This window comes from Watersipora subatra, chromosome 2, assembly GCF_963576615.1.
Source record: "Watersipora subatra chromosome 2, tzWatSuba1.1, whole genome shotgun sequence".
Taxonomy (NCBI): domain Eukaryota; kingdom Metazoa; phylum Bryozoa; class Gymnolaemata; order Cheilostomatida; family Watersiporidae; genus Watersipora; species Watersipora subatra.
In genome coordinates, this window is record NC_088709.1 from 32,224,853 (window position 1) to 32,249,658 (window position 24,806).

Sequence of the window (24,806 nt, forward strand, 5' to 3'; positions counted from 1 at the left end):
GCATGTGTAGGCTATATACATGTATAATGCAGTAATAGTGCACTTTTAAATAAGCCTAATTTGTCGCAATGCATGTAGCTTTGTACAGTATATTAGAAGGATATTTTTATATACATTGAAAGAATTTGAATTTTCACAGAGTTAAAATAGCCGCAACGAAATTTGCAAAAAGCTGCACTTTGCCCAGCCCTGTCCTCAATGGTAAGCATAATCTCTCAGCTTGTAGGCGTGATCTTCTGTGAGCAAAAATAACTTATATAAGCAAAATAATTTGTAAGCATGACCTCTCATAGCACACAGTCTCATAGGCATGATTGCTAGATACCTATGAAATGAAAGATACGATCAAATACTATATTTACGGATATACATGTAACAGTACCGTATTGAGGACGGCACTGTGTAGTGGCAGTGTCGTAAAGGTCCCTATATCGCCTGTCTTGACAAACTGTGTTTTTTGCGGAGTTGTCCCCCGGCGAGCAGGGCGAGCAAAACAACACCGGGCAAACGACACCCGCCCTGCTCAACGGGGGACAACTCCGCAAAAACAACAGGTTGTCAAGAAAGGCTAGTCCTTATACGACACTGTGTAGTGGTAGCCTCCGCGACACCGCGCTGGGCTATAAGATTTTAAAAACCATTTCCGGTCAAAGAACAACCTCCTCCACGCGTGTTTACATTTGTCGGTACCCTTTCAGCTGATAAACTTGCGTTGTATTGTTGTTGATGGTGATTACACTAACGGTACATATTATAGCACTGTTAGTTTGTTTTGCAAGTTTGAAGCTACTGTTTTCAGCTAGCTTTTAAGATTCCGTTTTATCGTATGAGCATACAAGAATCGAATATCATAACCATTGTTAACCATAGCTTTACTATTTTAGCCAACACAATGAAGAGCTCCACGACGTCTGGACCTTAACGTTTTTACGCAAATATTAAATGCAAATTTCTAATGTGAAAGCTGACAAAATAAGTTAAAAGGATATATTTTTCCTGATGTCTAATTGATCAGCTTGACTGTAAATAATTTATTGCCAAAATGAAAATTATCTTAGACTGGCTATTAATGACTGAGTTCTCTCTCTAGCGATGAAATGACCAAATGCATAGTAGTTTGAAGAGTTTATGACGGAAAAGATCGTTAGGCAATGTTCCATAACTAATAAAACAAGGAAAAAAATAAAAGAGAATGATTACTTTTTGCATTCGGGGCTACTCATTAATTCAACGTGCTAAATTTCCATTTGTTTTATTCATTTTAACGTGTTACCGATTGATGTGATGTTATCTATAAATAGGCTTGAAATATTGGATAAATAGGTCAAATTTCATGTTGCTTCCATTTTTATTGTATTATATATGCAAAGTTTATAAAACGTTATTGCCAAAAAACACAGAGTATTTCTTTTTTGAAGCTGACGAAAGATTACTAGGCTGACACTATAATAATCCTACCAAATGTACCAAAAGTTAGCTTTAATTTTGGGACCACAGAGCTTATATATTAGCTTCTGGATAACTTTCCAGGCATTCACAGCAGATATACGCTCTTGCATTGTGAAAGGAGCCTATTTAGGCAATCTTATGAGCTTGCATTAGTAGATGGCCTTATGTCTTCTTTTTCAAATCCGGTACTTTTTGAAAACAACTGCTAAGATTTTTCAGTCCATTTCTATGAGTTCCCAAGCCTTGCCTCAAATTTCTATAAAATTCCAGCTTTTATAGTTTAACAGCGAAAATATATCCAAACATTGCTTGAGTATTTTGGAACAAAATTGAATTTATCGTCATATGTGTGGGTGTACATTTTATTTTTTTTACAACATAAGGGTAAACATGCACTCCCATTAGTTGTTAAAAGTGAATTGCCAACAAACTCAGGTATGAATTATAGTGAATAACTTGCAACAAACTTCATTTATAGCTGAACAAAACATTGGAAAAAAACTTCAGACATTTGTTGATAGAAAATCAGTTCTAAAAATTTTGGCAAAATGATTGCTTTGGCTGTTTTTATGTCATCAATATTGTGAAGGAAATCGGAAAGAATCCTTCACTTTAAGATGAATCTCATCAAATCTCGATCAACAAAAAGCTGTGTTCAAGATAGATACATGTATGTTTGCATATAAAGATAGATTGCAGTCATACACACATACATGCATTTCAAGGTGCAAATATGCTCTTCTCTCTCATGCGAGTCTCCTTATATGCTATTAGCTCCGCCTTTTTCCGAGATATTTAGTCATTAGTATGGCGGTTTGAGCCGAGAGTTGGCTCAGATGGGATGCAAGGTCGGTTAGCTGCTACCATACCATTACAGTGCTGACCAGTAGCTTTACAAGGGTGGAAACATTAATGTTGGTATCAATGTGAAAACTAATAATAATAAAATGTGCAAACTATCAGTAATAAATTACTGAAACTACTGTATCTTTACATCACCAAAAACTACTATTTCAGTAATTAAATATGTCTTACCGACAACAAATCATTTCTCTACATTTCACGAAGATTTGGAGAGATCCTTATTGAGTAACAGTAGCTTTAAGTTATGCATTAGCAAACTCTGGATTTACATCACTGCTTGAAGATATTTAACTTACCTCTAACTTGTCAAAGATCTCTAAATAAATATGCATCGGGAGCCGAGAAATACCTCTACCAGTTAATATCTATCGCTTGAAATTAATCTGCAATGATATTCTAGCCTGTGTCTGGCTTCGAAATTGTTGGAGCTTTATATTTTTTATTTCATTCTCAATTTTAAGGCATATTTTTATTTTATAATTATTTTTAACAATGCTGCGTGAAAGCTCATTGCTCTCATTGATATGTTTGCTACATTTGCAGCCAAAATGGCTTTCAATGCGCAATAGAAGACGAGTTATGAGCGTCGATCTATTGCAAGCCGTGTTGAGATAACCGGAAGGATACTCCCAAATAATATGCTATAAATCTGCAAATTTATAACTTGTATAATAATAATCTATGAAGTGCTACAAATGTATATTCAAGCACAAGTGACATAGACAAACCATATTTATAATACATGCAGGAACAAAAATTTACATTTTTGAAACAATATTTGCGTCATTTGCTCGGCCAGTTGCGTTCTGATTGTTGCTTTCGATGGAATGAATATTTTCTGACTGTTGAATACCTTCCGCAATGTCTTCAGATCTCAACTCTTCTGCACTGCAGAACTAGTCGATATTAACGTCTTAACATTATTTTCAGCCGAGCAAAACTTTCACATATTGTATTTCGCACAAATGATAAGCTTTTAGCCGCACAGGCACTAAATGCAACTTTAACCTAAAGCTATTTGTTCATAAACCATCGTGAATGTGAACAGTTTTTTACATTTTTTACTGTTTTTTTTTACCTCAAAGTAACAAAACCGTGTTAAACAAGGAACTACTATTGACCCGATACAGTTATTAATTTTGTATTTTTATGGTGTTGCTTTCTAAGTTTTAACGGAAAAAAAGGAAAGCTTCGGAGTTGCAAAACAGACTTCGATATACGCAGAAACAACGAGAGAATTGTTGCTGATTTATTGTTATTGATGACTTTGTGGACACTTTTCTATTGATCACTTGCTGTTATTGATTTGTAAGGATCAAAGAATGTCAAAGTGGTGGTCAAATGGGGCTGGCGTTCAATTAAAGAGTGGCTTTCTATTTTTCAACCCTTCTCTTATAGTGGTGGTCGAATGGAAGTGGCATTCAAATAAAGGCGGCCTTCAGATAAAGGTGGCGTTAAGTTAGAGGTTTCATGGTATATTTTGATCAAAACATACCAAACATTTTTAAAGATAACATTTTTCTTCTGTGGCAATATAACCAGATTTTGCAACTTTCAATCCTATAACAACCAACACGAAATTGTTCGTGAGAAAAGCGTAATTTTTCTAATTGTAGTCCTGTTATTTACAATGTTTGGCTTTGAGACTAGTTTGTGCACATGACAAAACTAGTACAAATTATAATTCTCAATACGATAGACGCTCCTCTACAATGTGAATAATATGTTCTAGGAACGTTTACATTACCGGGAATTGGTGGTACACGAGCAGTAAAATACATGTAAATCGTATGATTCATTCTAAAGTTTTCCCTTTCGCACTTCGACAAAGAAGAACTAGACTTAATTTTTTTATTTAATGACTGTACAGTAACTATGGTGTTATTGGTGTGTATCAACAACTTTTCTCTTTTTTCTTATCACTTTTTGCTTAATTTAAAGTCCATCATTACAGTAATTTAACAATAATTTAACTGAATGCTTCAATGTCAATATAAATTATTTTTTAAACTTATTTTTAGACTACAAGGTCTACGCTGCAAACAATCATAAAAATAATGTGTCTCAAATAAAGTAAGACAAAAATAAATCTCTACTATAATAAGAGCGGTATCTTTCTGTCTATTTGTCTATCTGTCGTCAGGTTAGTGGTTGAAAAGAGATTGCTTTCAACAAGACTCCAACTCGTGACACGCGGATTGGCGAACTGACCCTCTATCATTTGCACCAATTGGCTGCCTTTTAGAATTTCTGAGTACTTGTGCAATTACTTATTTTCTATGCTTGGTTGACATACCTCAAAATCTCTTGCGGAGCACTTGGCTGTCAGGGTACTGGTATATATAATAGAAATAACCCTATACATCTTTTCTCTTGCGAGTCGGGCAAGAGAGAAAACAATATTTTTGGGCTAACTATAGGATTCTCATTATTCAAATTTAAAGTGAGAACTTGCACTGACCCAAAGTTTTACATCTGTGTGGATTTTCATGTAGTACGAAGCAACAACCTTTTCATAAATTCTTTACGCTATGTGTACTATAGAGGTTATAGCTACTTCAGCAAAATTTGGGTTACTGTGTTTTGATTTTATGGATTGAAAAAGTATATCTTTAAAAATCTTCTGTCACATACAGTGAGTTCAGTTAGCTAGCCAAACTTGACTAGCTATGTTTGGCTAGCTAACTATGCTAAACTAGTAGCAAAAATTTTGTACATAATACTTACGAAATTCTCAAAATAGTAATGCTTATTAGGGGTGACGTAACCATGGGTAAGAAGAAAGACAAGAAGAAAGGGCATGGTGCTGAGAAGACTGCTAGCAAAACTGATAAAAAGTTAAGCAAAAAAGAGAAGAAAGATTTAGCTGCACGAGGAGAGGATGATATTGAGTCCATTCTCGGTAACAGATGACTAATGTATTCATTAGATGTACTGTTAGCAAATACCTGTATTGTAGAGTCATATCTCGACATACGAGCTTAATGCGTTCCGGGACTGAGCTCGTATGTCTCTATTGTATGTCTCTCGTATGTCTTGTATTCTCTCTTATCTCAAAGCAATATTTTTTATATAAAATAATTAAATGCATACGGATTCGTTCTTATCCTCTAATAAGCACCTAAGACAATATAATATGGTGGAAAATATGTTTTCGTTCTTTTAAGGTAGGGAACTGCATAGCGTATATTGTCATTCTGTCATTCATACTGCCATTCCTACTCTTTCAAACACAATGGTAACACTTGATGCATTGTATGAGGTAATTAAGTGAATATTAAAAGCTGCCAAAGATGCACTGTAACGAAAGTGAAAGCTGCCAAGGATACACTGTAGCGAAAGTGAAAGCTCTAAATATGAATAATCGATGCAGAAAGTTTTCCGTCCTGGCCTTGGGAGTTTGCCAATTATTAAATATGAAGCCTTTTTTGCTTTCATATTGCCTTGATTTTGCAGTTTTAATAATTTTATTAATTCAACTTTTTTCAAGCATAGATGAATACTTTTGGTTCTTCTGTACGCTGTATGGTAATTTATAGCTGAACTTACTAAGGAAGATGAGAGAAGAATAGAGGTGACAGTATGTAGGTGTAGTCAGCCATCTCCGAGGAGTAACATGACACTCTGCGCTCATCCTGAGAGACCTGAACTGTTCATGTTCGGTGGTGAATATTGCTCTGGTAACAAGACCTTCCTTTACAACCACCTGTTTCTGTAAGTTACAGGACCTTTACAACCACCTGTTTCCAAATGTCGCAATGCTTTCCCATACAACCACCTGTTTCCATATGTCACAAAGCTTTCCCTTACAACCACCTGTTTCTGTAAGTTACAGGACCTTTACAACCACCTGTTTCCATGTCACTAAGCTTTCCCTTACAACCACCTGTTTCTGTAAGTTACAGGACCTTTACAACCACCTGTTTCCATATGTCACAAAGCTTTCCCTTACAACCACCCGTTTCTGCGAGTTGAAAGAATTTCCTTGACAACCACTTGTTTTGCAAGTCATCAAGCAGGCTTATTTCTTTGAGTGTTTGCTGTAATATAAGTATAATACATACAATATCTTAGCCTGAACTATTATAGGGTTGACTCATCTATACAAACTTGAAATAATGGTTTCATGTAAAATTTTAAAATCAGGTTTGCTATTGCTAGGGGCATATTATTAGCGTGTCTTATAGTCTAGGTGTTATTAATTAAAAGTTCGAAATACTATTTACTGCAGTCATACAAGTAGCTATGCCAAAAACATAGAATTACTGTAAAACCTATTTGAACGTCATGTTGTTGTCTTTTTCTACCCTTTTATTTTAGTGGCATTTTATTAGAGGTGACGTTCAGATAGAGACTAGCGCTGTATTTTTTGGCTAGCTGGTCAGAATTATGGGAAGATTAATCTCGGGCGAAAATTATTAGCCGGATGCATTTATTGATCATCTCGATAGTGTCGCTTTCAAAGTTTAAAAAAAAAGGAAAACTTTGAGTTAAAAAATGGATTTCGATATGTCATAACAATGAATGTTATTAAGTTGTATGGTGTTCCTCAAAAGTGTTCTCATCGCTCATCAAAACACTTCAAAGTCTTCATGTCAGGTTGTAAACCACATTATGGACGATTCGGAAGACAATAGATCGGGGTTAGACCCTAGTGATTTCAAGTCAGGGTGTAGTTTTGATGATTGTGTCGATCAATCTTCTCAGGTATACCGTCATTAAATCCATGGCAACCACTACATCAACATCGAAAGAATTAATTGTTATTGAAATAACAGTCATTATTAGTACTGTTTTGTAGACACTTTTTATGGACCACTTGCTATTATGGGTTTGTAAAACTTAAAGGTTTACTTGCAAAAAATTCACATTGCAGTTATTTGTTATCAAAAGGCTCACCATGTCTTACTCTGTTGTGTTGTAGGTGCAAGATATGTGGAAATGTGATTAAAAGCTCTTTAAAGCTAAAAAACGAACAGTAAATTGCAGCCATCACGAAAACGCCATAGTTTGGAAGCTCTTTATTTTGATGACGTTCTCAAACATTGTAGTTATTTTGACACGTGATGTTATCATGTGAAATGAAAGGCCAATAAAAGGCTTGATATAAAACGTCTCGTAGCACTAGTTTGTGACCAACACTTCGGGTTCTACCAATAAGCTCGTATCAAATATAGATGCTCGCTACTTTACAGTTTTTTTCGGCTTGGTATAATCATCTAGTCTTCATCTGATCATGTGACCCATAGTTCCTGCAAACAGCACAAACAAAACAAGTTCTACAGCATTTTTTTACTATCACAGGTGACCAACAGGCTCGTCATGTTTATCACAGGATGATATGCACTCCTTCGAGCTAAGGTTAACAAATTAAACGAATTTTTACAGTAGGTTTTGAGATATCAGTGCTCAAAATGACAGCATTACGATGATAATAAAATAGACGCGTAATGACAATAGACATGGTTTTATTTAATGTGTTAAGTATATTTGTGAAAATATTTCTACGAATGAGGTTGCATGAAAGTGTAAACAGAAGCCATCGTGTTCAACTACGTCCCATTTGAGCCGTTTTGGAGAGAGATTCCAATCTATGGCGTTTTCGTGATGGCTGCGATTAGCTGTTCGTTTTTGAAAAGCTTGTAATCGATATATTACAAGCACAGACACATTTCCGCATATTTTGCACCTACAACACAGCAGAGTAAGACATGGTGAATCTTTTGATACCAAATAACTGTAATGTGAATTTTGTTGCAAGTCAACCTTAAAAGAATGTCAAAGTGGTGATCAAATGGAGGTAGCGTTCAATTAAAGGGTTGCTCTGTATTTTTCAACACTTGTCCTGTAGTGGTGTTCCATTAGAAGTTGCGTTCAAATAAAGGTTTTATGCTATGTAAGTTGTCATAACATTGTTTTTGGTTTGTTTTGAAAGGTTAAACATTTGGTCAAACATCTACTGACAATCTATTTCAACATGTAAAGTTCACGAATTACGATGTAAAATTAGAGTATAAATACTCTAAAATATTAAAATATATATAAAATTAAATTTAAATTAATTAATAATATCTATTAAAGTATATAATATATAAATAAATACTCTAAAATACTCTAAATATTAAATACTAAAACATTAGTATTTAATTTTACACTCAAAGTAATTTCTATGAAACATCTCTGAAATGTTCCTGAAACTGCAATTTTGCAAGTTAATGTGAAAAAGAGGTGAAAAGTACAAATGCTCAAATAATATATAAATAACATTAATTATACATGTAAAGTAAGTTAGGCCTTGTATCTGTCTAAACACCTCTACTCCCAAACCTACGCATTTCCAGGCCACTTTGTAACTTCTGTCTCCTCGGTTAAGGGAAATCATAACTTCTATTATTATTATTCAATTAAATATAGTTTTTATGTATAATTTAATTTTCTACATTTTGTCTTTATATAGATTTTTATGATGCATTTGTTTCAAAGCAGTGTGATTTACCTTCAATATTTAGTAGAGTGCCGTTTGCTTTGAATCAAAACTTTGAATCCTACAATACTGGTACCTCTCGATACTGGTACAAGCGTAAAATTGATATATCGGACTGTCTTTGTCTGACTGAATGGAGAGAGAATGTAGAGGCTATTCCTACTTGAGATCATACTATTGTCTGCATGAAAAGCCTTGACCGCGATGTAGCAATTGAACCTTACAAAAAACCGGAAATATGAGTTCACGAAAACATGAAAAAGCATCGCGTTTCATTGAGTTAATAGAATTTCAATATATACGTCATTTAGCGTGTGCAATCGAAAAAAAAGGTGTACAGAGTATATAGTAAGAGTTATGAATTGTAAGAGCTTCCGTAGGCTCATGGTTAAAAATTGGATCGCAAACCTGCAGTTGCAATCTTCATGAGTTCAAGTCCAGCGAAATTTTAATGCCCAGATTTTAATAGCTGTAGCTGGACATACCGAAGAATGACAGACAACAAACGGAAAAACATATATAGATTTGTTGATCTATACATGAAAAGTAACTTTGGTTATTTATTTTAATATCCTTCCTTAAGGTTGAGTATGCTCTGCAATGTAACGGGTAAACATAGCTGAATTCACCGGTCAATACTGGTCAATTTTAATTCCAAGATTTTAATAGCTGTAGCTGGACATACTGAAGGACAGACAGATGACGAAGTTTGAAATTTATATATATAGATCACTGCCACTTACTATGGTTCATAGGAATACTTACTCTAACATACTATTTTTATGCCATTGAACGTGGATCCTGAATGAATCAACGTGGTATGTAGAGTTGGACTGTATTTCAAATGTTGCTAGCATTTACCTTTATGCTGTTTGATCAACTATTCATTATTTTGTCGTATGAGTTTTCAATTGACATGCTGATGTAGGTACAACATGAAGAAGCAGGAATGGAGCCAGATAACCTCCCCGAACACACCTCCTCCCAGATGTTCCCATCAGGCTGTCATGCTTCCTCAGGGCGGCGGACAGATGTGGGTTTTTGGCGGCGAGTTTGCCAGTCCCACTCAGTCCCAGTTCTACCACTACAAAGACCTTTGGGTCTTCCATGTCAGGGATTGTAGGTAATACTGGCAAGCTTTGCCTTGCTGCACCCTGTGATGCCCCGCCATTATTATGTTACCGACAGGTGCTTACCAGCCCGTGATTTGCTGATAATTTGAAGGCTCAACATATGATTGTAAAATTTACCAAAATATTTTTTTCCCTATCCACAGTAAGTTTCAACATAAAATGTATAAAGTTTCTATAAGCCTTTGTATAAGTTTTGTAAATAAAAGTAAAGAAAAGTTGTAAAAGTTTAAAATAACTAGTAGGACAATAAAAATAACAAATAACTTTATTCATTATCCAAAGTAAGGTTCAACGTAGGATGTTTGAAGTTTCTATAAATCTTATAGTTTTGTAAATGAAAGTAAAAAAAGTTTAAAATTTTAAAAAAAGTTTAAAATAACTTGTAGGATAGTAATAGAAAACTTATTAGGTTGATTTAAATTTTACTCAGTCTTAGTTGAAATAAACACTCTGCATTTATCTATCACTCTACCTCTTCTACCTTTTTATGTTTCCGTCAGGTGAAGTAACAACGAACCCTCCTTTAAGTTTTTGCATATGGATAGTTAATTTACATGTGTTAATAATTATTTTATCTTTACTGGTTTTTTGTGATTCAGTTATGGCAAAGCTGTGTGAAGTATTTGTCATCACAAGTTTTTGAGCTGTGGAACAAAATTTTTATTAGCTCCAACATATGGTCCAGTTTTAACAAATGAAGCGTAAGAAGTAAACGTCGTGTGTCGAGATTTGACGGTATTAGTTTTAGCACGCTGATTTATTTATTTAAGAGTTAGCAGTTCTTTACAAAGGACGTTCTTATTTAGAATCTTGTATCAACTGTTATCCCTGTTAAATTTTTTCCCAATGGTGGTCAACTTCTTTTTAAAACATTATAATAGATTAATAGGTTAGAAGTACACTTGTACGAATGGTCAATTACTCATGTTTCATATCTGAGTTTTGGCATTAGCTAATGGTTTTGGTAACTGTGTTGTAAGTTCATTGCACTTTTCAAAGTGAAGTGCAATGAACTTCATTAATTTGTTTTTTGGGTTACGACTCCAAAGCATGCAAGTCTGAAAGTTATTGTGATAGTGTCATTGTTGACAGTCTTCTCTTTGATCGGTACTTAGGTGGGAGCATGTACAGGTGAAAGGAGGGCCATCAGCTCGCAGTGGGCACAGGATGGTCGCGTTTCGAAAATCTCTCATCGTGTTTGGTGGCTTCCATGATAACCTCAGAGAATACAAATACTACAACGATGTGCACATCTTTAACTTGGAAACTAGAATATGGACCAAAATAGGTTGGACGCTGTTCATGTATTTTCAAAGTTCTGTCAAGAGATCTATTTATTCTGATCACTTTTTTCAACATTATGGCAATTGTGGTGGATTAATTAGAAACCTACTAAATATGTTTGGAGTTTTCTTTTCCTTTTTGCTTTGCACATCCATGTTTGGCTCTATAGAACATGAACCTTCAGGAGAAACATTTAGATAGCCAAGTTGGTAAAAGTAGGAGAGTCGTTTTAGGATTCAAGGCCTCAGTCTATGCTGTTCCAAAGTTTTAGTGCAATTCCCACTCTCTATTGCTAGCTAGTCTTTGGATATTTCTTTAGAACTAAATACTACTATAGGGACGTGGTAGGAGACAACTTTCCGCATATTTGATGACAGTCATTTTGATTAACATTACAGAGCCATCTGGTATTTCTCCTCTACCGCGGTCTGCCTGTCACCTCTGGTCACATCCAGATTCAGCAAGAATTGTAATGTGGGCTGGCTACAGCAAGGAACAAGTTAAAAAGGTTGTTCAACATACACTATAAATAGCACATTTCTTATTTCTATGCAAAAGGTATCTACATTTTGGTTCTTGATACAATTAGTTACGGTGTTATGGCAGTCATTACTATTGGTCCCCAGGTTATGATAGTTGATAAGACTCTCAGTCTGTTTTTTCCAAACAGGTGGTTCTCAGGCTAGGATAACCTATACAGACATTCCACAGTTTGTACTAGTCATTGCTTTTAACGCTAATCAAATCAATTAGTTACCAATCTGTTACTCTTAATGACTATGTTTCTATTGTACGGATGATGTGAATTTAGAGTTGTGCACACGCTGAGTTACTGAGTGACAAGTGTTTTAACCCTTTGGCTTGGGAAATGACCGAAGTGTCATTTATAGGTTCCGCGAAGAAACGGCTTTTCCGTTGTTTTCGGTAGACGCTTATAAAGCTGTCGCCTATTAGCAATAAACAAAGAATATAAATGCTAGTAAATCTTATATAGTATCGACAAGATGTTGGTCGATGAATTACAATATGAAACGATTATCTGAGAGGCGTAGCTTTGTGCTGAAAGTTAAAAAAAGCGTGACTCCTGTGAAAAAATGGAAGTTGGAAAACCAGTCAACATACGGCTCGAGGTTCAAAATGGAAAAATAATAATTTCTTTGATCCCACGATCGTTCGTGATCTTTTGTCTGATCAGTATGATGATAATTCGGATGATGGAAGTGATTTAACCTCTGAAGACTGAATATACAGAGAAAAGTGATCGTTTTGGTAGCTCGGACGATGCTACTTGCGTTAGCTACGCTGTGGCGTTAGACTCTGCCGAAAGGAATGCTTCTAAGCATTTCATACATAGACCATTGTACAAAGCCGTAGCTTTTTTTGTAGTAGTACATATTTCAATGAATGTTTATGTTCAAAAGATTCTGTTAATAGAAATAAATTTCTGTTTGATCAATGTATGTTCATAGAATACCGATTTTATTGAGTTTTCGAAAATAAATTACACCATCTTCGGTTGTTTATGCGGGGCTTTTACCTAGCCAAAGGGTTAATGGACACTAGCATGTTGCGAATTAAAGTGGGCACTTTGTTAGAAAGATGATGATTTCTTTGCCACAGGTCATAGCGACAAATTCGGGACTGCTTAAATCGAAATGAGATTGACTGGATTGTGGAAAATGTTTAAATCAAATAGATTGCATGGCGGTTTTTTGCATATCATTTGCAAGTGCCATTTCCATCTTTCGTAATCCTGAAGCATTGGATTTTTGGTGTTGCCATTTTGCCGACGATGTAAACTTGCTGATTAACCGCTTCATGGGAACATATGTAGTTTATATAAGCCACTCTGAGGTTATAGTTATCACTTCAAACCATCTCCAGACTGCAAGGCAGTCAATAAACATTTTTCTCAAATATATGGAGGGCTTCTTACAGCTTATTCAAGCTTAATCTCCAAAAACATGATCCAAAAATTGATAAAACAATGTGTTTGAGTGTAATACGGGACATTGAAAACTAGGCTATAATAACCTTGCATTCATCATATACGAGGTCTGATCCAAAAGTTCCCGGAAGGGAGTTGTATGCACTCATATATTTGCTCGATGGAAAAACCCATTGCAGCGTTTGCCGGGAAACACCTTCGGAGTGTTGTCACAAAATTTCAGGTTGCTATGACAACCCGTTCTCACGTGAGCCGACAATTTGTCAAGGTCTGTCAGATGCTTTTGGCGATTTTTTAACAAATTTATCGTCATGTCGAACCGACGGGAACATCGTATTTGGATTAAATTTTGTGTGAAATTAGAGAAAACCAGTACTCAGACAGTTGAATGTTAAATATTGCTTTTGGAGATACTGCTCTAAAGAAAACACAAGTTGAGTGGCATAAACGTTTTTGTGAAGGTAGAGACAGCACTGAAGGTGATGCGAGGTCTGGCAGACTAGCCTCGGCAAGAACTTGCTCGTCAATCGACCGTGTGAGGTCACTAGTCATGGCAGATCGTGGTTTAACCATTAGAGAGATATCTGGAGAGACTGGGCTTAGTTTTGGAACTGTTCAAAGGGTTTTAACTGACGATTTAAACATGAGAAGAGTCGCAGCAAAGTTTGTGTCACGATTGCTAACTGATGACTAGAAGGAGCTCAGGATGCATGCTTGCAACCATTTTGAGGAAGCTTTAAAGAATGATAAAAACTTTCTTTCGAAGGTCATAATATACTTGTTTTCCTTAGTTTCACAGAAAATTTAATGTAAATACGCTGTTCCCTTTGATTAGACATGATGATGGATTTTTTTAATCGCCATAAGCACCTGACAGACCTTGACTCGGCTCACATGAGAACGCGCTGTCATAGCAACCTGAAATTTGTGACAACACTCCGGAGGTGTTTCCCGGCAAACGCCGCAATGGATTTTTTCATCATGCAAATATGCAAGTGTATACAACTCCATTCCGGGAACTTTTGGATCAGACCTCGTATCTGGATAATAGCTTTGCTAGTTGATGTTTGGCAGCTCAAGAGAGACTTTGGAATATGGATACGATATATGAATATCTGGATATGTTCTAATACGATGATATTAATATATAATATGGTGCTGGTCTGTCATACAAGAACAACATTTGCCTCTTAAAAAATTGTTTTAAATTTTTCTAGACATGCAAACATTTCCTTGCTAAGTAGCAGTGAACGATTATACCGTGTTATCTGTCAGTTGTCCTCTCTTTGACCTGTGTCATGTACAGTGTAGGTGTATGCACTCAATTGTAAGATTGTTAGTTTGAGGTTATCTAGCAAATGGAATAAAGGTTAGTTTCAAGTTCTGTATTTTTGCTCAGGAAGTAGAAAAAGGAATTGTGCACTCAGACATGTATGCTCTCACCCTTGAAGACAAGAGGTCGCCAGAGTCAGCACCCTTGAAGTGGAAATGGCAGCTGCTCAAACCGGGAGGAGATAAGCCTTGCCCTAGATCTGGTGCAGCTTCAGTAGCGGTATAGTCCTATGTGCAACATATCTGCATCTGGTTACTTTCACTTTCATTTATCTCCTTCTGTACTTTATACAGTATGTACGTCTAGTACCCTCTGACTTCCTCTTTATATAGATTCTTCTAGTACCCTCTCACCTTTCACTCTATGTACATTCATCTAGGACCTTCTGACCTTTCTCTCTATGTACATAAATCCAGGATTGGCTCGGTTTAAACCGAGTGGTTTAAACCAGCCCGAAAAAAACCAGTTTTTATGGGTTTTTTTTATTATTTTTGTGAAAAACATAATATTTTAAGCTCCATCAGCTGTGGAAGTTTATTTAGGACACAGTAGTAAAGTGATTGCAGAGTTCAAGTCGAAACTACATGAAATCCTAGCGCAACAATGAATTAGTGAATTTCATGTGAGAAAGGATTACTTATAATTAGAAATTAAAACAATAAAATCTTTTTGGGCAAAAGCTTCAAGTTTGCAAACTAATATTTTATTTATTGGGCACAAGCCAAAGTAGTTGGATTGTTATAATTCAGTTTATTAAGTTTGTTGTGTTTTGAAAAGTTTTGAAAGGCAAAGGTTTTAAGGCAAAACGTAATAGGTGTGCTGTCGTAACGCGAGGTCACGCAGATAGGCTTAAAGCTCACGTAGCAAAATGTCAAGCTGAAAACACCAATTAAGACAGTGATGCTAGTATTCAGGTGATAGAAGTTGAGTCATCTGCCACAGCTCAAAACACTAGCAATGCATCTGCATTATGCTCTGCTCTACACTACCACACGACTAATCACTGGGATTAAAGTTTCTACTTATACATAGAGCTGTATATAAAATATTCACTTAATGTGATAAGATTTCTGCTCTGTATTTCATCGATCATGTTTGATTTGTGACTCATTCTGAAATTTCCATATGTTTTCTCTCTCTTTCTCCATAACAACTCCCACAGTGCCATCTTTAACAGATGATTCCACATATGTATGTTCAATACTCAATCATGCAGCTATAGTAAGTGATGTTAATTAGACTTAAAATTGTAAAAACCTTAGTAAAATTATAAAAACCATTAAAACCGGTTTAAACCAAAAAAACCTGGTTCTTTCATAAAAACCGTGGTTTTTTTCAACCCTGCATACATCTAGTACCTTCTGACCAGCCAACTACTGGTTCAGAAACTGTAGAACAGCTAAATGTTGTATCTCTAGCTGGGCAACAATAGAGTCATGCTCTTCGGTGGTGTCGTGGATGTTGAAGACGACGAAGAAACCTTGGAGTCCCAGTTCTATAATGACCAATATATATTTGATATGGAAAAATCTCGCTGGCACCTCCTACAGCTAAATGGACCTAAGGCTCAAGTAACCAAAGAAGCTCAGCATAAGGGTCAGTTATATCTCATGGTTTACTAATAATTATTGATATGCCTAAATTAAATTATTGATATGTTATCCCGTTTCAATCCTTGCGTGCCTTGCAGCTAGAAATCCTGTTGCGATTTTCGAGTCTCAATTGATTTGTTGATATGCATAATTGCATAACCTGGCTCATTTATGTGGATGCTGGCATTTAGAGCAGGGATCGCTAAACATATTATGGAAATGTTTACTTTTCCATATCCATTTTCATAAACATAAATATTTCCATAATTTTATAGAAATGGATACGGAAATTTTGTTTTAGAAATATGGAAATGTTATGGAAATGGAAATAAATTATGGAAATGTTATGGAAGTGAATTATGGAAATGTTATGGAAATGGAAATAATAATTATGGAAATGAATTATGGAAATGTTATGGAAATGGAAATAATATGGAAATGAATTATGGAAATGGAAATGAATTATGGAAATGAATTATGGAAATAAATTATGGAAATGAATTATGGAAATGAATTATGGAAATGTTATGGAAATGAACTAAGGAAATGTTATGGAAATGGAAATAATATGGAAATGGAAATTGTGACATACACGTAATCCGTGATTTAGAGCCTCTGCCTATAAATGCCATTGTATATCTCCATAAGTACTAGTTTATATCTTTCTATAGAAACTAGTTTATATCTCTCTATAGACACTAGTTTATATCTTTCTATAGACACTAGTTTATATCTCTCTATAGACACTAGTTTATATCTCTCTATAGACACTAGTTTATATCTGTAGATACTAGTTTATATCTCTCTATAGACACTAGTTTATATCTCTCACTAGACACTAGTTTATATCTCTCTATAGACACTAGTTTATATCTCTCTATAGACACTAGTTTATATCTCTCTATAGACACTAGTTTATATCTGTAGATACTAGTTTATAACTCTCTATAGACACTAGTTTATATCTCTCACTAGACACTAGTTTATATCTCTCTATAGACACTAGTTTATATCTCTCTATAGACACTAGTTTATATCTGTAGATACTAGTTTATATCTCTCTATAGACACTAGTTTATATCTCTCTATAGACACTAGTTTATATTTCTATATAGACACTAGTTTATATCTCTCTGTAGACATCATTTTTTATTTCTGTAAACACGACTTATCTCATCGCAGAGGTAGAGGACGCAATGGAGACAGATGAGCCTCCTGCAGAGCCCCAACAAGAAGAAGTTGTGCATGATGATGGAGTATTCACATTGAGGATAGGGCCTTCCGGTCAAACCATGGGTATGACTGTCACTCTTATTAGTAGGTCAGCATTGAAGTCATCACAATATAATTGGATTGAGTTGACCCACTTTAATCTATTGAGCTGTCTTCGCGCCACATTTCCTTGTGTCAAGGCCTGGCTTCACACTACACGCACACCACACACACACCGACGAAATGCATAGTTGACACTAGTTATTTTCTATGGCTGCACACACTGATGAAACTAAACGATGCGTCGGTCACGTTGACAAATAGATTGACCAATGATAATTGCCCTCATTCGTGTGAAGCACATGTCGTCCTTGCTGGATTTCCAGCACATTTATTTAGGTATCATCAGGATGTGCAATTATCAGAATATATTATCTAATACGGATATTTAAAACTTTGTAGCAGCAGTAATATTTGTATAAGTATTTTTATTGCTATATTACTATACGAAAATAAATATATATCTACATGTATGAATATTGTAGTTGTTTGTATGAAGCTCTGATGTCAAGGTCGTTCAAAAGCTAATCTTGGAGGCAACTTGTTGTGAAGGAATAAAATTTAAGCGAGATCATTATAATAAACTATTTAATAATAATATTAAATTATTATTATTATAATATACTATTTAAGCCTATCACGGCTGTTAGTTTTAATCTGTAGCCTATCACGGCTGTTAGTTTTAATCTGTAGCCTATCACGGCTGTTAGTTTTAATCTGTAGCCTATCACAGCTGTTAGTTTTAATCTGTAGCCTATCACAGCTGTTAGTTTTAATCTGTAGCCTATCACGGCTGTTAGTTTTAATCTGTAGCCTATCACAGCTATTAGTTTTAATCTGTAGCCTATCACAGCTGTTAGTTTTAATCTGTAGCCTATCACGGCTGTTAGTTTTAATCTGTAGCGGTGGAGAAAAGTGTATCCGTTGATAAAACAACGCATCTTCAACATGTTCCCAATGCATCCCCAATGCTTTGTCTAAGCAAACGACGCTTTTCGTTGGTGGGTGTAGCCTGACATGATCACTATTAACTATCAGTCATGAGTTTGTTTGTGTTAGAATTGTCGAGTCTTTTGATAAACGTGTTCTTGTAAGATTGTAGAAGGGTGCATGTAAATGGTAGTGTGGAGAAAGTTGAACAAACCTCACTGGCAGGTTGTGAATGCTACATTTACAACTGATAAAATGGGTCACTGATAATGGTCCACTATTTATTGATACCAGCTCGGATCAATCTCTTTAGCTACATTTAAAATTAGATTGAAAGCTCTTCAGTGTTGTCTACTCATCTGTGAGCTTGCAGTGCTACGTCTTCTTTAGATCTTAGACATGGTCTGTTCTAGTTTTTTTTACTAAAAGGCATCCAAATAAATGGGACCAACACCACTGGCTCAGTGGCCTAGAACTTGGGTTTTCTCCTGGTAATTTCCATCATCGCATAGCAGAATTTCCATAAAACCAAAAGGAGCTTCCAATTGTAAATTAACTGACGGCAAAATGGCGGAGTCATAAATACTGTTATATTGTTTGTCTTTTGAAGATGCCAGCGAAATCCTCAGATATAAATTGATATAATTTGGCCGTATATGCCATGTGATTATCTACTACACGTAGATACTGTCGGGTTGCTCTTTGTTCTGTAGAAAAGTGTATTTCTAGACTGCGGAGAATCTGAGGCCTCAGCTGGTTCATCATCAATAGCCTATGTACCTAAGCCTAGGATGAACTGCATTCTCGCTCACAAACAAAACATAGTATATTTATATGGAGGATTGTATGAACCGGATGAGAAACAGGTTGGTCGAACAAGTAGTAAATTCAATAAGTAGTAAATAGATGAAAATTCGCTTATGTACTTCATATTGCATCTCAGCGCTCGCTTAATGGAGCATGACCTTTGAACCTTTATGAAGTTTACCGGTAATAGCCAGTGACCAATTCTCAGCCAATGGACAGCTAGTTCTAGTTTCTCTGTTGCTAGGTAACATTGGATGACTTCTACAGCTTAGACACGAGTTCTATGACTGAGTGGAGGCAACTCAGCCAGGGCACTTATGACCAGCAGGTCTGGGAGGAGTCGGACAGCAGTGAAGACGATAGTGAAGAAGACAGCGACGCTGATATTGAATGAATTCGGTTACAAGTCATGCGACAGCGGCAACAATTATAAGATTTGACTCAGACTGCAGGGATGCGATGCTTTAGCCATATACGTAGACGGACTCCAACATTTTAGGAGTTCTAGATATCAAGGTGGCTATTTTCAGTATTTTATAGCTGGTCTTAATAGTATATTGGTTTTCTATCCTTGATGCACATTGACCATGTATGTCTCTTTGGTTCTCAAGTCTTTATAGCAATCTTGTTTTGTTATAGATGACCAGCATCACTGGCCATTTACTTTATAATGTAACTTATGTGCAGATTTCATCGTCTAATGGCATATCTCACTTGTTAGCAAATTACCCACCAGGCTGGAGAGACTACATTTCAGTAGGTCAATCACTTACTGGTTTTGGTATGACTGCCTCGACTACTTACTGAAACACTTTGCACCTCGGGCTATGCCACTTTCTTATTTAGTGCCATCAGACATATTTGCATGGAAATATGCAAATCTGACTCTCATACCCGCGAATTCAAATTTAAACAGCAGTCAAACTATTTATATAAGGAAAACAGATTTATTTGTCGAGCGATGCTAAATATCAATAAAAATAATTGGTATTTGGTTTCTAACTATGTATTGTAGGATTGTCAGACGGTAGTTGTTCTTTTTAAAAACAATTTGCAGCTCACCGACTAGTTGCCAGCTAAACCGCTAGGCAGCAGCATAGGCAGCAGTCAAGAATGATTTAGGCACAAGGCCAATTTTTCCATTGAGAAGGCCAGTCCACCAACCAGAATTTTCATACTCTTTATCAACGATATGAATGATATCACCAGAGCTGAAGGAGAGTTCATGATCGAGGCGAGTCTCGCAGTCCCAGAGACCATAGAACATGTTCTCGTAGTCTTCACTGCTAGCTGTGACAGTCTTCTGAGCTGGCGGAGGTGGAGGGAGTGGTCTGTTCGCAGGTTCCCCGGGCAAAGGTGGCTGAGGTATGGCGCGTCTAGTCCTACCTCCCGAAGGGATTTTAGGCAAAGCCTTTGCAGGTTGGGGTGCTTCCTCCTCTACAAGTAGACATGTATGAATGGAAGAATTATATAACATGTATCTAATAGCTGACTACAAGTGTGGATTACATGCTATGGTTTGGTTAGTTCTATTACATTACTATAATGCATCTTATCTTTCATGTTCGTTGGCTTGTACAACCATTCTTAAAAATAATGGGCTTCCAGCGGCCCAGCCTATTTTGCATTGTAACCCGACTAACAGTAGCAGGAATACTATGTATACTTCTAATAGAACTATTTGTCTGTGCTTACTGTTGCATTGTTTCACAATGTCACAAGCATTATTACAGAGAATTGTAACGCTTTGCAGTAGACAAAACAATTAGGCAGCACTCCAACTTATGCAAACAGCTTTATTGTTTAACTAATCTTCTTACAGTAGCTAATTGAGACCAAGTTTAATTTGTGTGTGATATCTACATTGCATTGACTATGAATAATAAAGCTTAAAGAAAACAGTTTTGTCCAGAAAAAACTGAATATAAACCATGTGCTTTTAGTTAGGTTCGATGATACGTAGGGCCAGTGTCATGGTGTAGGGTTGCTCCACCAGAATGATAAGTGATTATGTCATGACATTATTAATAACTCGGCAATGAGTATTTTACATGAACCCAAAAAATATATCTTTATTAAACAAATAATTCAAAAATTGAGTTAAAGTTCCTTGTTAAATCAATATTGTAATCTTTTTTGGAATGCTCTCGACTTCTCAACAGTCTCTGAAATATTCATGCAATGATGCCATCAAGCAACAATTGAGTATGTCAATGCTTCTAAACCAAAGTGAGAGCCTGAAAGCACCTGCCATAGGGTGTCATTACCAGAAGGATGTATCAGCTGCTGGTAAAGCCCTAGCAGTGCTAATCCTACTAGTCAATCATGACTTAATTGTAAGCTAACAGAACTACATCTACTACTAGCTTCAACTAACTATACTGGAGAGATGGCAACCACTGATGCATATTTTTATAACCAACTACGCTGGCAGCCCTGTGCGCCCGTGAGAGATTGCCATGTGAATCACAGTATGAGCGCAATTACTCTTTGTTGCTGCAAGGTGGTCTAGTGGTGCAGTTGTAGCGCACCTGGCTGCAAAGCAGGATATTAGAGTTGAATTCCTGTGTGATGCATAGTTTTTCCTAGCCACTAACCATGGTGATGAACAGATGGACATGGCTCTTATTATAGCAAAGAGTTTTAGATTGTACTGTTATTTTAAACAGAGTCAGCAGTGTTTACTGCTACAAAAAAGGGTGAGAGAACAGGTGAGGTGGGAGAGAACAGGTGAGGTGGGAGAGAACAGGCGGAGTGGGAGAGAACAGGCGGGGTGGGAGGGAACAGGCGGGGTGGGAGGGAATAGGCGGGGTGGGAGGGAACAGGTGCCATTGGAGGTTGGTTCAAGCCTAGATTTACTAGCTCATAGTAGTCAAAGTGGAAAATCATGAAGCAGTGTTCATCAATAAATAAAACTATGTTGTGATCTTGTAAGAAGTGACAATACTGATTGACTGTCTTTCTTACTACAAGTCTGCATCCAAGTATTAATTATTCAACAAGCCTGTAGATAATCAAAAATTCAAAAAGATCTGATTAGGTTGTCAAAGCCGCAAATGATTTGTTTGATATCCAATTTTTCAAATGGCACTAGGCAGCACTGTAGACTGTAATACTACCAGTGTAAACCAATTGAGAGTGTATATTACCTCTCCCGATATGCATCTATCTGCATGTCGGTAAAACAAGGCCATCAAACCATCACGAACCAACAAAACAGAACTACCATCATGGAGATGGTACATGTAGTTGTTTGCACCCTACTACACACATTAATTTATCAGTGTTTCACCAAACATGGAATGTAAAGAATGACCAATAACTATACGATAAAATCGCAAGTAGTGTAACTGTGGCAGCTGTTAAACATGAAAGAAGCAGTGACAAGCTGACTAGAGAAAGCGAATTCAGGCAGCACTTGCCCTGACATGATTTTAGCGCTATAATAAGAATTCCAGTCAGTGGTAAGACTTTGTATAATCAACCCAATTCCAGCATGGCTGTGTATGAGAGTACGATTTTTCATCATGAAAATTTTGTGTAAAATTGTGTTGAATTGGCGGCAGCAATAAACTCGTGACACTGGGATTTCCTTTCAGCCGATATTATTCACGCCATGACTCACCCGGAGGTTATTAAAATATTTGTGATTAAATGAATGATTCTTATATTTCTTTCAATGGTACAGTATTCAAGCAGTGTCATTAGCAATATTTTAAAGATTATTTAAGGGTGTCCGTATGGAATCTTGAAGCATCCTAAGAAGCTAATATCGATTTTTAGGTTGTAGAATGAATTAAACGAATTACAGTGCATGCTCATAAATAGATTTTTGTTCAGAGATGCAGTTCATACTATAAAATAAAGCTGAAAATAAATAAACCCGCTAGTTGTAGGTGTGACAACATCGCTATTGAATGGAAACACTTACCAACGGCATCATAAGTCTCCTCTTCAATACCGGCCTCATCATATATTTCTTCCAGCACTGGTGCAGCTTTCTGCTGATGAAAAGCAAGACATGTACACTGACAAGAGAAGATAACTTCCCTGAGTAAAGTTATTGCATTGAGGCAACAAGCTATTTAGCCGGGCGCATATATGTAGCTGTACTTACTGCAGAGGGGCTTGCGATTCCAGCCTCATCGTACATCTCTTGGTCGGCCTACAAGAACCAGATAAAGCATGATTAGCATAAATTGAATCATGTTTATGACATCTAAAATGTCAAGACTGAGTGAGACAAGTGCCCCCAATACAAATTTGTAGGATAGCTCTTCAAATTGAATGTTGCTAACTGTAAACAAAGTGTGACATAAATCTCCTCTCTTTACAAGGAACTGTGCTTCTGCTAATTTGGGCTAAAACAAGTACATCTGGATATGCACAACTTTGAATTTTATATCCTCGATGTGTTAAAGAGATGCTGCCTATGCAAGCATATAGTACTGTAGATCATGTAAAAATACTCAACAACTGTGCCATTATTGTGACAGACTTTAAAAGCTTGTCAGCCACAAACCTTGTTGAGTCTCGAATTGCAGAGAGCGTGATTGTAACAATCAGGGCACATATGAGCGACTTGCGGTTTTAGCATGGCAACTTAAAGACATGGAATTTGGCAGCAGGGCACCGGACATATGACAAACATCATGTTAGTTACTCTGTTAACATTTAGAGTGCTTTCGAGTTTTTATGACTTACTCTGAATACACCCCAAAGATTTTGCACCGAAAAACCTTGACGATATCCTATACACACAGTTCTAGCCATAGATATGGTCCTCGCTTTATGGAGTAAACATTGACGAATCCATTAACAAAGTTTTTGCATTAGCTGAACATATCTATATTGTTGTAAGCTGTTTGTTACCGTAGCCTACAAGCATTTCACCTTAATGAAGATCTCAGGCTACATTTTTCAATGATGCTTGTAGAAGCATATGCATACCCCCTGTCCAGAGGCCACAAAACATTTGACCCAAGCGTGTAAATGAGTGAAAACTACAGTAACTCTTCTATCATAATGTGAGAGGTGATTTAAAGCTAAATAGATTGCGCTTGCTTGCTATGCATTTAATGTCCACTGAAAATTTGAAATAGGTTTTAGCAAAGTCCACAAAGGTAGCAGGTATAGATATATAGTAAAGCATAACTTACTACAAACATACAAATGAAATTTAAGAGAAGTTGTCTTCCCTCAATTATTTTTGCAAATTGGTAATGTTTGCTACCTCTCATATCTCAGGATCTGCCAATTTACAACAAGGTAATTCAAGTACCTATATTTCAGTTTAGTTATGGTTTGTAACAAAAACTAGCCATAGGAAATACTGATTACTACTTTTTAGTAAGAGAGAGAGAGCTTGCAATGTTAACTATTAACTATGTAAATGTTAAAGGTTGACTTGCAACAAAATTCACATTACAGCTATTTGGTATCAAAAAATTCACCATGTCTTACTCTGTTGTGTTGTAGGTGCCAAATGTGTGGAAATGTGATTACAAGCTCTTAAAAGCTCAAAAACGAAAAGCCGCCATAGATTGGAATCTGTTTATTTATCTGACGTAGTCATTCCAGTTTGGTTATCGTCTTGTCACGTATGTTCTCACGTGAATTGAAAGGCCAATAAAAAGCTTAATGTAAAACTTATCGTAGCACTAGTTTATGACAAACACTTCGGGTTTTACCGAAGACCCCATATCAAATA

At 36.2% G+C, this 24,806-nt stretch overlaps 2 protein-coding genes across 7 annotated transcripts in view; one reads left to right on the top strand and one right to left on the bottom strand.

The window, feature by feature from the left end:
- The first annotated feature begins 651 nt into the window (after positions 1-651).
- On the top strand, positions 652-19,495 carry LOC137388869 (kelch domain-containing protein 4-like). Of its 3 annotated transcripts, none has more exons than XM_068075343.1 (11): positions 652-744; positions 5,070-5,215; positions 5,853-6,027; positions 9,726-9,920; positions 11,046-11,218; positions 11,613-11,722; positions 14,562-14,714; positions 15,914-16,091; positions 17,270-17,383; positions 19,019-19,155; positions 19,341-19,495. In XM_068075343.1, exons 2-11 carry the CDS (start codon positions 5,083-5,085, stop codon positions 19,488-19,490), a joined length of 1,518 nt encoding a protein of 505 aa, XP_067931444.1. In that variant the 5' UTR covers positions 652-744; positions 5,070-5,082; the 3' UTR covers positions 19,491-19,495. The 3 variants fall into 3 exon arrangements, with proteins under 3 accessions (XP_067931444.1, XP_067931443.1, XP_067931442.1); XM_068075342.1 differs by having other exon boundaries at positions 743-761; XM_068075341.1 differs by lacking the exon at positions 652-744 and adding an exon at positions 2,086-2,174.
- Positions 19,496-20,180: 685 nt separating this feature from the next.
- Positions 20,181-24,806, bottom strand: part of LOC137388870 (src kinase-associated phosphoprotein 2-like) — a 34,922-nt gene continuing 30,296 nt past the window's right edge. For 3 of the 4 annotated variants that reach the window (XM_068075347.1, XM_068075344.1, XM_068075345.1), the window contains exons 11-13: positions 23,214-23,261; positions 23,028-23,100; positions 20,181-20,533 (exon numbers count right to left, since the gene is read on the bottom strand). In XM_068075347.1, the coding sequence (XP_067931448.1) occupies positions 20,181-20,533; positions 23,028-23,100; positions 23,214-23,261 (474 nt within the window). The remainder of the gene's footprint in view (positions 20,534-23,027; positions 23,101-23,213; positions 23,262-24,806) is intronic. The other variant, XM_068075346.1, reaches the window with a different exon arrangement.

Coding starts and splice junctions, on each gene's coding strand:
- LOC137388869 (XM_068075341.1), top strand. CDS start 2,122: ATGTTTGCATATAAAGATAGATTGCAGTCATACACACATACATGCATT. Junction 6,028..9,725: donor CTTTACAACCACCTGTTTCT/GTAAGTTACAGG, acceptor ATGCTGATGTAG/GTACAACATGAAGAAGCAGG. Junction 17,384..19,018: donor GCCTTCCGGTCAAACCATGG/GTATGACTGTCA, acceptor GTGTATTTCTAG/ACTGCGGAGAATCTGAGGCC.